Genomic DNA, 15,038 nt, shown 5'->3' with positions numbered 1-15,038 from the left:
GGGATGTGTAGTTGCACAAACTGGAACAGAACCAGAACTGTGAAAAAAACATTGCTTGAGTTGCAGAGGAAAATACCTACCACTGGTATTTTGTAAGCAGCATACGAATTTTTGTCATAAAACATTTATAATACTGAAATATCTGTAATTGCAGCATGATCCATGTCTTCTGCAAGCATGTCAGCCAAGATTTGAGAACTCCTAACCAACAGGGCTAGATTAAACTTCAGAGGAAAAGCCTCTCGATTTGCGGTGGCAAGGCACTTCTTAATGTCCCATTTACATAGTTGTTCAGCAGACAAGCTGCTGTTGGATCACAACTGTTCTTCCCTACAGCAGCTACAGCTTTTTTCTGGAAGTCTCCTACCCTCACAGCTATCATGTGAACTACATTTAGCCTGAAAGCACTGAATGGTCCAGCTCAAGGACCCATCTGCTATTAGGCTATCTTAATAACAGTGAAATGGGAGACTGAGAACACCCGCACCAGTAAGCTGAGCGGATGCTTGAAAGTAAAATACAGCAGAAGGGACAGAAGCAAAATTTCCACAGCTACCACTATACCTAGCCATGGGCTCCTACCGAGTTCAGTGTTCAGTAACATGCAAGGATATAGAACTAAAACCAACACTTAGCATAAAAATCAAGACGTCCATTTTCAAACACCGACAAATTCCACAGAAACAACTGCTGTCACTATCAGCCTCTTTGGATTTGGAATGGTACGACTCACATGAAGTGTAACCTATTTTGGTAAAGAATGGATGAGAAAATTTATTGTCTTCTCTAATAAGAATGATTTCCAAATCTAAACATCCAGGCATGACTTGGATTCTATAGAGGGTTTTTATAAACACAAACAGCAGTCAAAGATCTGAAGGCCGAAACAACACAAACACTACGTCACTTTGTCTGAGGTAGATGATATGATGGGAGACCAACTTTTATGAAGGCAAATGATAGAATGTAATTCATTCTGAAAACAAAATCCAATTTCAATTTTCCTCTTCTCTGGCAACTGTTCCAGGATAATTACTATCATTCCTACATGCAACAACTGCTCATCACCAACTATTTAAGGCCATCTCCATGCAAATGGTAGTTTCAACAGAGAACCTTTAAACAGAAGCACATCTGACTAGGGAAGGCCCACTGGGTTAGCTCCATGAAGAAAAGGGCAGAAAATTCTTTGCAGTCAGCAGCTCATTTTGCTTTAGCGCTAAAAGAACTTTCTGTCCTCTGCACAATCCAAATTACAAGATACACTGATAGGAGAGATGAAAGGCTTTACACAGAATTACATGGGGATTCTAAATTAGAAAAGTGTTTTCACAGGTCACTTGACATATTCAAGAGATCTCATAAGCCCTGTTATCCCTGAATTCATAATCCAAATCTCCTAACCTAATGAAGTCACAAACTTATCAATTGTATTTCTTGCCTGCCTTCACTTTTCCACGAGTGAATGATCAAAAAAATTTCTCTCTTAAATGAAAGTAAGACATTTCCTGCAAGTCCTTCAATTAAGCATCTTCAAAAATACATAGACTGCAGTAACAGCCACATCTTCAGTTGAGAAGGAAAGCACCATCAGCCAGTCCTTCAGAAAACTTGGTCCACAAAGAGGCCATTAGGGAAGCACAAGGCCCAGCTGCATTAGTGATACATGACAGACTCCATGGGACTGATATAGGAAGAGAGTTACAGCATTTCAGTACATACACAAATCAGATTAGATGCAATTAGCACTACAGTATTCAAAAAAACTTCTAGAAACCTGTGTGTGTAAACATATCTGCAAACACATGTTTAAAGATTGTAGGGGTTTTTTTGCTTAAGTAAAAAAGTGACTTTCTATTGTAAGTACTTGTGTACTCACTGCTTGACTGGCACAAAAATACTGTTTATCTTCTCTCACACAAATGTCAGAAAGAGGCAAAAGGAGTGGAGGGAGAACCTGTAAAGTAACAGGAATAAGTGCTGGTCAATCATTCCCAAAGCTGTTCTGATCCAGAAACACATATACTTCCTTTCTTCAAGCTTGGCTTGAAGTTTGAAATTGTGAAACCAGCACTTACTGGAATCTAATTTTTTTATTTTAAGATTCTTGAAAAAACCTCTCTTCAAAGAGCGACTACATGAGGCAGCTAGCTGCAATTGCGAAATCTCTCTGCAGTAAAGTCATTGCTGCAGGGTTTGTCTCTTTGGTAGTTTTGCAAACTGTGGGTTGTGAAACAGCCCTCCATCCTCAGCTGCTGTAGGTGGGGGATTTCCCCGCATATCAGAGGAACCAGTTTCATGAGGTTACCTGATCACTGAGGGTCACACAGGAAACCATGGAACAGTGAACAGAAACAAGAACTACAAAAATACAAGAGAGAAACAATATGTTTTTAATAGTCATAGAAACCAGCTCCCTCCTCCTAGCCTCATTTAAAGCCTGGTTTAAGGGAACCATCAAAAAAGTCCTAGTTGATATAACATAATGCAGCGAAGACAATCAAGTATCGAATCCAGCAATAACATTTTGTTAATAAGAGCTTAAGAACTGCAAAATAACCCAAGATATATGACACCCTGCAGATACTGAACTATCAGGCTTTTTTGTTGTAACACAGGAACAATTTAAATGCAATTTGATGCAATTTAAAATAAAAGATTTGCGCCCCACCTTTGAAACTTCTTTAGGCCATACATTACATTTGAGTCTCACCCTTAACAAAGTTACTGCACTGGAATTCCAAATGAAGCTCTCAGAAAATTGACAGTGAAAGCTGGAAATGAAATCGGGCTCCTGAAACCCACCGTCTGGTTATAGGACTTTCCCAGATAGATGACAAATGACTTTAAATTTGTAGAAAGCATCTCTTCTATGCACACCAATTCATTGCTGTGCTGTAATCCATACTATCATGTACACCTGAAGAAGGATGCAAAAGCAGTTCAATTCTATTGTCACTTTACTTTCCAAAGAAAGCAGTGAAATTCCCAACACATTGCTGAGAATTGTTTTATTTATAATCTACAGTTATCCCCAAATATTTCCCACAAATAGTTCTTTTCGAAGGACAAGAAGCTAACCCTTCCATTTGATCGGCATCTAAGCACACACTTTGGGTAAAGGCCTGAGTATTGCAACAGCAACACTGCAGCATCTTAGTTATTTATCCTGTTGATCTACTGCCTTTTCAGAAGAGATTTACACACAGGCATTTTTAGTCTGTTTAACAGTAGCTGTTCATTAGCATATAGCAAATATGCACAGATTTCTTTCAAGCTAGGGATGGAGCTGAGGGGATGGGATGGTTACTTTACAAGCCTTCCCTACACCCACTAGATAAGAGTTTCTTATAGAAATAGTCACACAGAAAAGGCTGCCATGTATTCTGGTGACGGCACCCCACACAGAACAGTATCCCACTGAACCAGATTCAAGCAGCTGAAAGTTACACTTGAATTCAAACCTGCTAAGTTGTTTCAGAGGTGTCAGGCTAATCATAGGAAAGCAAACTCTTGCTTGCCTCAAAGATCACAAACGGAGTTCGCTAAAATCTAAATTCTAAGTTTAAGCATTCTGGAGGAAGATTTAATTTGATAGTTGAAGTGCATGCTGGATTCCTTTGGATGTCCACACTACCAGTGCTGAATGTACCTCATGCAGCTGCGTACGACAGAACAAGAGCTGACTCAACAAGTGGTTCAGACAAAGGTGCTGGTGAAGAACTGCTAGAATGTGATTTACAACACTTTCATGGGATACCACAAACAAGTTTTGCAGATCAGTGCACAGCAAACACTGAAAGCACAGAATTTTCCAAAATAACTACTTGTTTTGATCATGTACCTACATAACAGTACTGTTAAAAAACTAAGTCTTGCAGAGATGTAAATTAAAAGGAGAGTATGTCAACAAGTCAACATTAGAAATACTTTGAATACATGATTATCTAAAGATCTTCACTGTTTCAGTTCTCCTATGCAGGAAGGGACTTCCCAAGATACTTTCTGCCTGTTACTGATACATTACACCCCCTGCCTGAACACATCCTGCAACTCCCATTCTCACCAGAGCCTTTTAAAATCCTTGTTTTGTACTGTGGCAGTCCATTTCCTCTTTACCGCATAACTGATGCCAGGTTCAAATACCTACTTCTACATAAAAGCAGCTGACCTTGCATTCATCTTCCCCAGTGTCCAGTCTGACAGTGGCCAGCAGAGCATGCTTGGGGATAGGGTATCAGAATCAGAGGTAGGTGCAAGGGCCTTCTTCCACCACTTCCCTCCAACCTCCTAGGAGCTAGACAGCTTAGGTGATACAGAAATCCCATGTTTAGTAAGGGAGCTTCTCATTACAGAATCTTACACCTTCTTGCTCATTACACCATGCTCAGCAACTGATAGACAATGCCACTAAGGTGCAAGTCTTCCTCACGTTTTCATTCTGGCACAATATCTGACAACATCTTAAATTTGTCAGCCACCTTATACGGTACGTATGCATATTGGATGTTTCTTCATGTTCAGAACACCAAGAGTTATAGCTCAAATATGCAATTTGATAGTCTCCCCTCTACACAGTTAAACAAACTGTTTCTCAGAGTGGGACATGAACTTCATGCAAATTTATACAGTGATAATAAAGCCTCGACACAGAGGCCCTGTAGTTATAGAAGCACAGAGGGCATAGAAGCACAGAGGGCATAGAAGGGATGAAATATTGCCCTGCAATTTTGAAGAGAGTTCTAGCAGATTTATATCATAAGGTTACTGTGAAATCAAAGTCTACATGAGGTTTTTGGGAGAGCTGTCCAGGAATGTAGTCAGGCTGATGAAATGCAGGCTAGATAAGCGGCCAGTGAGGTGGACTGAAAACTGGTTGAACTGCTAGACTTGGAGGATTGCGATCAGCAGCATAAACTTCTGGAGGCCAGTCACTAGTGGTGTCCCCTACGGGTTGATACTGAGGCCAATACTGCTTAACATCTTCATTAATGACCTGGATGATGGGACCAAATGCACCCACAGCAAGTTTGCAGACAATACAAAACTGGGAGGTGTGGCTGATACACCAGATGGTTGTGCTGCCATTCAGAGGGACCTCAACAGACTAAAGAAGTGGGCAGAGAAGAACCTCAAGAAGTTTGAAGTGAGTGAAAAGTTCTGCTCCTGGAGAGGAATAACCCCATGCACCAGTACAAGCTGGGGGCCTATCAGCTGAAAAACAGCTTTGCATTGAAGGACCTGGGCATTCTAGTGGACAACAAGTTAACCATGAGCCAGCAATGTGCCCTCGTGGCAAAGGCAGCCAACAGTATCCTGGGCTGCATCAGGAGGAGGATTGCCAGCAAGTAAGGGAGGCAATCCTTCCCCTCTCCTCAGCACCAGTAAGACCACATCCGGACTACTGTGTCCAGTTCTGGGCTCCCCAGTACAAAACAGACATGGATTTACTGGAGCGAATCCAGCAAAGGGCCACAGAGATGATCAAGGAGCTGCAGCATTTCTCATGTGAGGAGAGGCTGAGAAAGCTGGGACTGTTAGCCTGGAGAAGAGAAGGCTCAGAGGAAGCTTATCAACATATTTATAAATATCTGAAGAAAGGGTATAAAGAAGATGGGGCCAGATTCTTCTCAGTGGTGCCCAGTGGCAGGACAAGAGGCAATGGGCACAAACTGAAACACAGGAAATTCCACTTGAACACAAAACACTTTTTACTGAGAGGATGGTTGAACACTAGCACAGGTTTCCTAGAGAGATTGTGGAGTCTCCATCCTTGGAGATATTCAAAACCTGACTCGATATGGTCCTAGTCAACCTGCTCCAGCTGACTCTGCTTGAGCAGGTGGATTAGACCAGATGATCCCCAGAGGTCCCTTCCAACCCCAACTATTCTGCAATTCTGTGACTGTACCTGTTTTCTTGCATCAGGTCTTTGATCTGAGCCAAAATCCAGTCCACCTCTGAAGAAGAATCAGACCACAGTTCTCGGGACTTTGAAACAGACTGCACCGTCTGCATAACCTGAGTGAAGGAAAAATCCAAACATTAGTAACAGATAACGCACCATCTCCTGGCAGTTGGAGCAAACAGAAGAGGCATTGCTATGAAGAGCAGATGCACATGCCATATTTACTTCACCAATACCACTTGAAGAAAAAACCTCACAAAAGTTCCCCTTCCTAGGGAAACATTAAAAGTTAACATAAGCCATATCATACCCTGGAAAGGCTTGAATTAAAAGGGCAACAGCACCCTTCTGGTGTCTTCATTCTTGTTCTAATACTTGTTCTCCTTGACTTCAGCACAGACTGGGACAGACACATTTTGAATCATTAACTCCACATGGGGAAAGCGGTGGGGTAGAGGTTACCTATCCAGAACAAGGTTTTTCCAGTCATATTATGCACACAGAAGATCCAAGTATCAAACCAACACAGCCATCTAGGCAACCTGTAGTCAGCTGAGAGTGTCTAACAAGCAGAAGCAATGTGGAAAACAAACTACCAGGTTGCACCAAGAATGGAAGAGACAGTATTGGAGGTTAGCTCTCTTAGAAGAGTCAGTGGATTTATTGGTTTGATATWTACCATCCTCAGGACTGCAATTAGCTCACTTAACCTATATGCCCAATACTACCACTAGATGCAAGAGATACTTTAGATGACAAATCAAATATAAAGACATGGTCTAAACACAACAAGTGACTAAACAACTTCTAGCCTACCCACAGGCACATACCCATAGGCACAACTGGGCACCAAAGTACACAGCCTCCATCAGAGAGCTCATTTTGCCCTGGTTTATACTTTAAAGACTTTAAGTATAATAACAAGTTAACAAAATAGCTAGAGAAGTATCTGGATTAGAAACTGTACAGTTACACTGTTATAGAGATGACTTCTGCTATCAGCAATTCTCCTTCCTAAGTGGAAAAGAGTACAGACAGAATATACATTTATACAAGGGGACTTGTAACCATAGCAAGAGAGGTACAATTTCTCTGCTATGCCCATCCATGTTTAATGGATAATATATGTGTTTAATATACATGCCTAAAAAAAGTTTCAAGTAGTATTTATCTGAAATTTGGAACATTCAGTTACTCTCATGGTTCAAGGAAATAATTATTTACGCGCATTAAACTGTCTGCTGTTAAAGGATACAAGAACAAGCCCGTATCATTTTTTCAATCCAGTTCTGAATTTCAGAGATAGCATATTTTTAAACTGGCTGTAGCTGGTGCAACAGCAGTCTGTACTTGCTATAGCATTTGAAAAGAAGCTCCACTCTGGTATAAATAGAAATAAGTTGCAACATTTTCACCACATGGGAGACTGCAACTGATACTAATCGCACAAACTCTCCATCCCTGTGTTCCAATAATTCAGGGAGGTTGGTACATCCTAGCTGTGGCTTCTGAACCAATAATATTTTTGACCTTATCATTGCTTCCACTTTACTTCCAAGACAACTACTACAGAATTTCTATCGATAACCTCTGCTCACTGTCCACTCCACTAACTTTTCCAGTCTGAAGCATTTACATACAAAAAACAAGAGTGGAGGGAAACACATTTGTACCTTAAAAGGCTGTAGAACAACACACAGCACTGTCACAAGGCAGGACATTTAACACACTGTTATATACAGGGAAATCATCCTCTTAAAATTGAGCCTATTGCTTATTGCCACAGAAATTCCAACCGTAACCCAGAGAGACACGCATAAGTAATAATCACTTATGTAAGCCCACAGACCCCAGCCAGAATTTACTTCATCAGGCTTTGGTCATTAAGTGCTCCTAGAATTGTCAGGGGTGAAGCAAAATAAAGCGCCTCTCTAACTGCCATTTTGATTACAAATGGATTTTCCATAAGTGTTGTAATGTATCTAGGACTGGAGAGAGTGTGGAGGAAGAAAAGCTAATAGGGGTGGAATGTAGGGAATTTTATCCTGTGCAGTTTTAAGAATAAAGCAAACCCCAGAGGTTTCCTTCCCCTACGCAAAACAATCATAATGCTGTCTGTCCATTTTCCCACCTTGTATTACCCTTAAAACTAAGTAATGCTGGGAAGGTGACTAGGAAAAAACAAACAARGAAAAAAACAAAAACACTCACCTTTTCCTCTAAGATGACAGGAGAGGCCCAACATATGCCCAATCATTTTGCTGTGGAACTAAGCTATATTATAGATGTATTTCATTAACTGTTTCGGCAATAGGAAGGCATGAAGGAGAAGGCAAGCCCTCCACACGAAAGAACTATATGGATTAAAAAACTCCTTCATATCTCACCACCTTTTTCAAAGGGCAGGAAAAAGAATTTCCTACCCACTCATTTTTGGCTATGAACAGATACTTTAATGCATGCTCAGACTACAAGCAAACATAACACTCCTCATTCTGGTTGGACAGTGTGTGTGTGGGAATATCTGAAAAGCTTTAAAGATCAGGCAACAGAGGGGGGAAAAAAAGTTGAACAATTAACAATCTCTAGGACCACAACTAAAGCCCATAGTGAAATAGTCAAAAAGGAGGTAAGAAATAAGACCTATAAAAGAAACAGATCTTTCCATCACAGCAAAGGGAAAAGCAAAAGGTTTTATGACAAAACTCAGGTTCTTCTAATCATACTATTATAAGACATCCCCTTAAAAACATGAAAGAGTAACTACCACCCACCATCACTGCACAGCTTTGACAAATATGATTTACAGTAGCTGAAAGGTTCTTGGTTCTAAAGATGCAGCAAAGAAAAGGTTGGTGGAACAGAAGGGAGGGATTTTTGCATTGCTTGCTTTGAGTTACTGAACAGACACAAGTCTACTGCTACAGAGAACAGAGTTTCCGAGTGCCAACAAAGGACCAATATGTTTGCATCTCTTCAAATTACTGGAAATATTTATTAAAGAACATAAGTAGTATATGTGTGTGTGTATGTGTATATTTCTTTTTATTAAAGACAAACTTCAGTTAAGAGCTTGGAAGTAACAGCCATAAAGAGCAAGATTCCTGCTTGCTGACAGATCCAAGCAAGTATTCTGCCCATCCTTACTCAGTGCAAGATAGCAGAAGATATTCCCTTGCCAGAAGATGCTGTTTTCTTCCTCCAGGGTGATTGAACTTTTATATTATTGATGGATATACTTATCTGCTATTTTTTAGCTGATGTCTAAAGCAGAAAAATGCTTTCACATTAAAGATGAAAACAGTATTTTTTTTTGTGGGTAGCCACCTCAAAGTGACAAAAGCAATATATTAGAAGAAGCTATATCCACAATACACTTGTCTACAGAGAATTCATTTTTCACAATTCAGCTATATTTTGTCATATTTGGTAGACTTAGAAGTATATCATAAAGTCATTCAATAAGAAAGGCAGCTTACAGGATGAGCAGAGAAATTCCAAAAGCCCAGTACATAGCACTCAATTAAATCAAGGCATATAATATGGAGTTTGCACTTCAACCTCTATTCACATCATTTTGATGGGATAAAGTAGGTTTCACATGAGCTTCAGAAGAAAAGTTAGGAAGAGGGTTTTGTTGCTGCTTTCTTTAGTGCGTAAAGCAGGATTTAAGAGCACCTGACAAGTATCAGTAGTAATGTGGGCACTGGCTTACTGGCATGTCTTTATTACTGATAGGAGTATCAGGTACTTCTGGATAGATTCTAACTGTGGGAGGATGCTACTACAGAGCACTGAGAAAGAAAAATAATGAATCCCTAGAATTATATTAATTAAAGTCCTAGTACAGCAATTTAGTTATGCTACCTCTCAGGTATTTCAAGTGAGGCCTGGCCAAGAGCACCAGCTCTTCAATTTGTGCAACAATGAAGAGAAGACTTATTGCCCAAAGCAGGAAAGGAGAAGAAATGGAAGTGCTGACGATCAGACTGCACTTACCCGGAACTGCTCGTTCTTGTAGGATACCAGCACATCTCTGACTTTTTCTAGAAATAAAGATAAATATGTGGCTTAAAACAGGGAATGGATCAACTTGCCTCACCATACAAGGGATTTTTGGTACCCCTGGAAATTTGTCATCTATCTCCAAATGTATCTTGGCAAGCTGATTAGTTCTGCTCAATATGTGGTCGAGGAAGACATCAATGAAATGAAGTTATAAATCCAAAGTCAGACAATACTCTGAAGACTTCTGTCTCCCCCAGACTCTTGTGGCAATGTATTTTTTATCATGCAGGGTCAATCCTGGAGTTCAGCATTTTACCACTAGCAGTGGCCAAAGACAGGGAAGTTGGATAAAGGCAGACAGCTCAGAAAAAATCCCTAAATGGATCAGTTTAGGAAGAAATTGTTTCCATAGGCAGTTCATGTTCTGATGCATATTTTGATGCATATTTGATGCATTTTAGAACTTCTGTAAACATCTAAACCTTGGATAGAGCTGCTGTAATCTATTGGGCTGAGTTACTCCCCACAAGCAGACCAAGTTTTGTCAGAAAAGTTATGATTAGCTGGTTTTGTTGTTTGAGGTACTGTTTGTTACCTCCCAGCTACCGAACTCCCAGACTAATCATCTAGCCTGAACTCCTGCTTGAGAGAGACCGATATGCTTCCTCCAATAAGTCATCCAAACTAGAAAACCACTTTTAGAAAAGCACCTGATCTTGGATTCAGAGACTTTTGGTGATGGAAAGTCAACCACTGGAACAATTTACTAAATTTCTCTCAGTGTTTTGCACTTGGTATCTCATCAAATTATGTCCAGATTGAGTTACCAGTGATTTTCTTTTTTCTTTAAATACTGGTAACAACTAGAGTGATTTCCTGTCCACATGCCAAATATTTAGAAACAGACTGAACTGACTTTATCCCACTCTTGCTTAAATTATGAATCTACAGAGTTTTGATGGCTATAAAAAGAGCATGGCTTTCTTTGTCATTAGTGCCCTCAGTCTTAGAACTGTGAACTAAACTAATTTTTACAATGCTTGGCCCTAGACCATGCCAATGTAACTGCTGCTACTGATCAGGGTACTGGATACCCAATACAAGTAAGAGATTTTATGCTACAAACTCAGTGAGATAATATGACAGAAAAAGTCAGTCACCCCAAGAACCTCTCAAGGCCCAAAGAGCAATCCCATAACGTGAGCAGAAGAACATCTTTATCCGTCGGCAGTGGTAGAAGATGACGCTTTAAACTGTATTTTCTAGCATGGGAAAGATCTAATTCTTTTATCTACTGCTGTTTCAGGAACACCTACCATGGAATTCCTTGTGTTTCTGACAGGCCTCATGCTGCGGGGTTTGAATCTCCCATGTGTCACTGTCCATCTCTGTATTTGCTTCAGTCTCTTCCTGCTCATCCTCCTCTTCGCTTTCTTCACACAAATTATTGCCCAGCTGACGGCTCCAGTACGTCTTTCGTAGCCAGTCCAGTACAACATCACAGCCTAAAGGAGAACAGAACACATGTTCTCTTCTCAGTGAGATTTTCTTCATTATTTAATACATGTATGTGGCACGTTGCTAACTTGCATTGTGAAATGAAATGTGGTATGCAAGTTAAACTCTGAAATCACACACAACCCCATTAATAAAAAGGTGAATGGCAGCAAAGAAAAACAACATCACAGACCTAGTGACACCCACCCACTACCTTTTTGGCAACAAGAGAGTTTGGGCGCTTCTATAGTGCTGCACCTCGTTCAAGCTAGGCCAAATTTTAGCAGAAAGCAAGTCCCAGCAGTGGGGGTCTGATCAGAAAATGAGTCAAGTTTTTTTATCACTATGATCAACACAGTGCCTATAACAACACTCATTTTTTGTGCAGAGACTACAGTAATCACACATTAGGTAGACGGAGAGCGGGGAAGCCCTTTTTTCCCATCACTGTTTCAGTATCCAACTYAGCCAAGGGAACTTGATGAAGGTTGTTTATCTGGCGTCTCAGTGCTTAACCCAAAATTCCCAGGAATGAGGAAAATCTCTTTAAATGCCATGAGCTGGTCATTTAGTCAAACTTGCAGTACCTATTGCACCTCTCTCRGAACTGGATTTTTTGTGAGTCCCTGGTACCTCTACAACATCAGAAAAAGTATTTAGCTCTTCCACTGACATGAACTTCACGTGCCATAAAGAAACAATAGGGCTGAGATATTGTTTCCAGTATTTTTTTTTTTCAGGGGAAGGAGAAAGTCTCTGAACGCCTTCCCTACAACACAACACAGCCTGGAGCCAGGAGGGCAGAGGAACATCTCCAGTAGGACAGCTGGCTGCTTGTTTCCATCAAATGGCAAGTCATTCCTTCCCAGAAAGTCAGAGAACTCCCAGCCCTTTTTGAGAGTCCAATTTTGACTATTTCCAGGTGTGTTTTCCACTTTCCAAAATGTGGATTTTGCCCCAGCTCTCCCAATGGCAGAAGACAGTATAAAGGGAAGGGCAATATCCACTTCTCCTATGGTTTTTCTCCCTGTTCTGCATGCTCTCCACCGAGCACCATTCAGCCAACCCCACAATGCCCCCTTCCAGGCATTTCACACCACAGCTCTTCCCCTCCCACTGAGCTTGCTGGGCACCTGCGCAGTATTGACAGAGGCAAGCCCCTCCCAGGCATTTCACACCACAGCTCTCACCCCCACAATGAGCCCGCTGCTGCCCCATGGGGTCCCCAAAACAGAGGGCACCATGGCAGGGGAGCAGCTGTTCCCCCTCAGGTACCACAGCCAGTCCTGGTCTCCCAGCAACAGCAGCCCTGGCAGGCCCAGGGGGGACACAGTGGCATGTTGCTCCAGTCAGCACCCCGAGCTGAGGGGGACGCTCGCCTGGGATGCCCCGCCAGGATGGCACTCACCCTTGCGGCAGAGCGCTAGCTGGGGTAACTTTCCGTGGGTCAGCTCGTGACGGAGATCCACAACCCAGATGGGGATATCCACCTGGAAGAACAGCCACAGACATTACCACACAATTCCCACTGTGTCACGCTACAACCGTACACACGCCCCCAAAAAGCTTTAGGCAACATCTATCCAGGCATGAACAACAGCCTCTTCTGGGCTGCTCCTGCACCGCTGTTCCACCAGCTTCCCTTTTCAAAGGTTGATTGGGGTCACCTCCTCTGACCTCATAGCAATCCAGACAGCTACTCTTCCATACAAACTCAGGATTTTATAATTCAAGTTCTTCAATGTTGCTTACAACAAACGGATGTCTTTTCAGACAAAGGCATTATGTAGTATACTTCACCTTAGTATCTCATTAAATTATACTACCTCTTGATGGTTGCACTTTCTCTTCATCCCTTATTTTCTTGAAATTTTAAGGTTACTGCCTTGGCTAACTTCTTTCTGCCGCAGCTATTTTTGAGATAACTGTAGTCACTGATTTAAATATTTTGTCTGCTGGTGATGCCCCAACGTTATTTTTCTCTGTCTGGGCTTTTTCTTGTGGTATGGTAGCATAGAGAGGCCTCAGTAAATACCAGGTTCTCTGTGACGCTAGGTGCTATGTGCCCACATAGTAAAATACAATTTTTGTCCTGTAGATTTAGTAAAGTGTCTTCCTTGAACCTGCAAACAGTTAGGTGTGGGACAGTGGTCCTGTCCAATACAAAACTGGACGTTCTGGCATCAACCAGCAGTTATAAATCTTCAGCTCAGACTGACAAAGGCAAATCAGCCTTCTTTTCCTTCTTTACTCTTTGTGTTCCTTTTCTCTCTCCTCTGCCATGGGTGAGTATTTGTGCCTCTTTCTCTCTTTGGCTCTCTGACCTTGTTATGATTCTTTTAAAATATTTTTTCTCTTGTACAAATTGGTGCTAAAAGCACCTTCAGCATACTGAAAAGCATTAAAAGCCTAACTTCTGCATTCCTTCATTCAGCTTTCAAAAACTTACCTTTAGACAGTATTTTAAAATGTAAACTTTAAGTACTGAATTAAAGATTACTCTGTGAGATGTTATGATCACAAGAGTTGTTGCCGTGACCATTCAAAGCCTCACAGTCCATTTTTAAAAAAATCTTTAAAAGCTTTTTTACATGCTTGCTTCTTTCTACCCTGTTCTTCCACCTGTTTGTAGACCATTTAGCCATGAGATCCAGATAGCTAGGTGTGAGTTCACATATGTGGAAGTTTGAGTACCTGGTACTTTCCTTGAACAGATTGTAGTGGAATGAGGTCTTGACTGTAAACTTATAAAAATCATGCTTTGTTGGAGAACTGCTGCGTAAACTTTCAGTAGTGCATAAAACCATATGGGTAGTATAATTTAACAAGATACTAAGGTGTGGTTGAATTGTATTTAAACTGATGAAACATTCTGGACGACAATTTGATACTCAAATCATATATACTGCAAGTTTATGGCACTAATTTTTTGCATTTTCTTAAGGATAACTGACCTTACCTATGCAAGATCACTATTTGGAAGCTTGACAGGGTACTAGCAACAGTTTATTTCAGCATCTGAATTTAAGAGGTGAGAAGTAGCATCTTGCTTAAAAACCAAACAAAAAAAGATCAGTTCATCATTCTCACTCAGTGGCCCCAGACAATGCTGTATATATAGCAGAGTCTCAAGTACTGTCTGGTATTCACTTTCAAAACTTGCTGTTCAGATCCTGGTATGATGCTCGGCCCAAATGGCAACAAAAGAACTCGAGTTGTTTCTGCCACTACAATTACACCCTCTACTTTTCCTCCCCTGCACAGAGCAGACAAGCTCTCCTCAAACAAGAGAGGATGACAAGATGAAAACACCAACTCCTATAAGCATAATATGATTAAGTGCTTTTTGTGTACTAAGCTTTGTTCTCAAGAGAGAGAATTTATAAATGCTAGATTTAACTCTTTTTCCATATCTCAACAGCTAAGAAATAGAAATGGATGGTGGATATGTCAGAGGGACTGTTTATAGAGCTAAATCAAGACTTTTGAACACACAGGCTTCAAAACACTTTCAYGAACATCACCCTTTGTTAATTTGAATGTGATTTTAAAGAACAAAGTTTTAGATCTAGTTACATCAAGCCTCTTTAAAGTTTTGCAGTTGAACAATACAGCCCAAAAGAAC

At 40.9% G+C, this 15,038-nt stretch overlaps 1 protein-coding gene across 1 annotated transcript in view; it reads right to left on the bottom strand.

The window, feature by feature from the left end:
* LAS1L (LAS1 like, ribosome biogenesis factor) overlaps positions 1-15,038 on the bottom strand; it is a 37,610-nt gene that overhangs the window by 21,141 nt on the left and 1,431 nt on the right. Inside the window, exons 4-7 of the mRNA XM_026066368.1 lie at positions 12,822-12,903; positions 11,233-11,421; positions 9,908-9,954; positions 5,912-6,021 (exon numbers count right to left, since the gene is read on the bottom strand). Coding sequence (XP_025922153.1) covers positions 5,912-6,021; positions 9,908-9,954; positions 11,233-11,421; positions 12,822-12,903 — 428 coding nt within the window. The remainder of the gene's footprint in view (positions 1-5,911; positions 6,022-9,907; positions 9,955-11,232; positions 11,422-12,821; positions 12,904-15,038) is intronic.

Source organism: Apteryx rowi, unplaced genomic scaffold (assembly GCF_003343035.1).
Source record: "Apteryx rowi isolate R43461 unplaced genomic scaffold, aptRow1 scaffold_24, whole genome shotgun sequence".
In the NCBI taxonomy this organism is placed as follows: Eukaryota; Metazoa; Chordata; class Aves; order Apterygiformes; family Apterygidae; genus Apteryx; species Apteryx rowi.
This window is presented reverse-complemented; position numbering and strand designations above follow the sequence as displayed.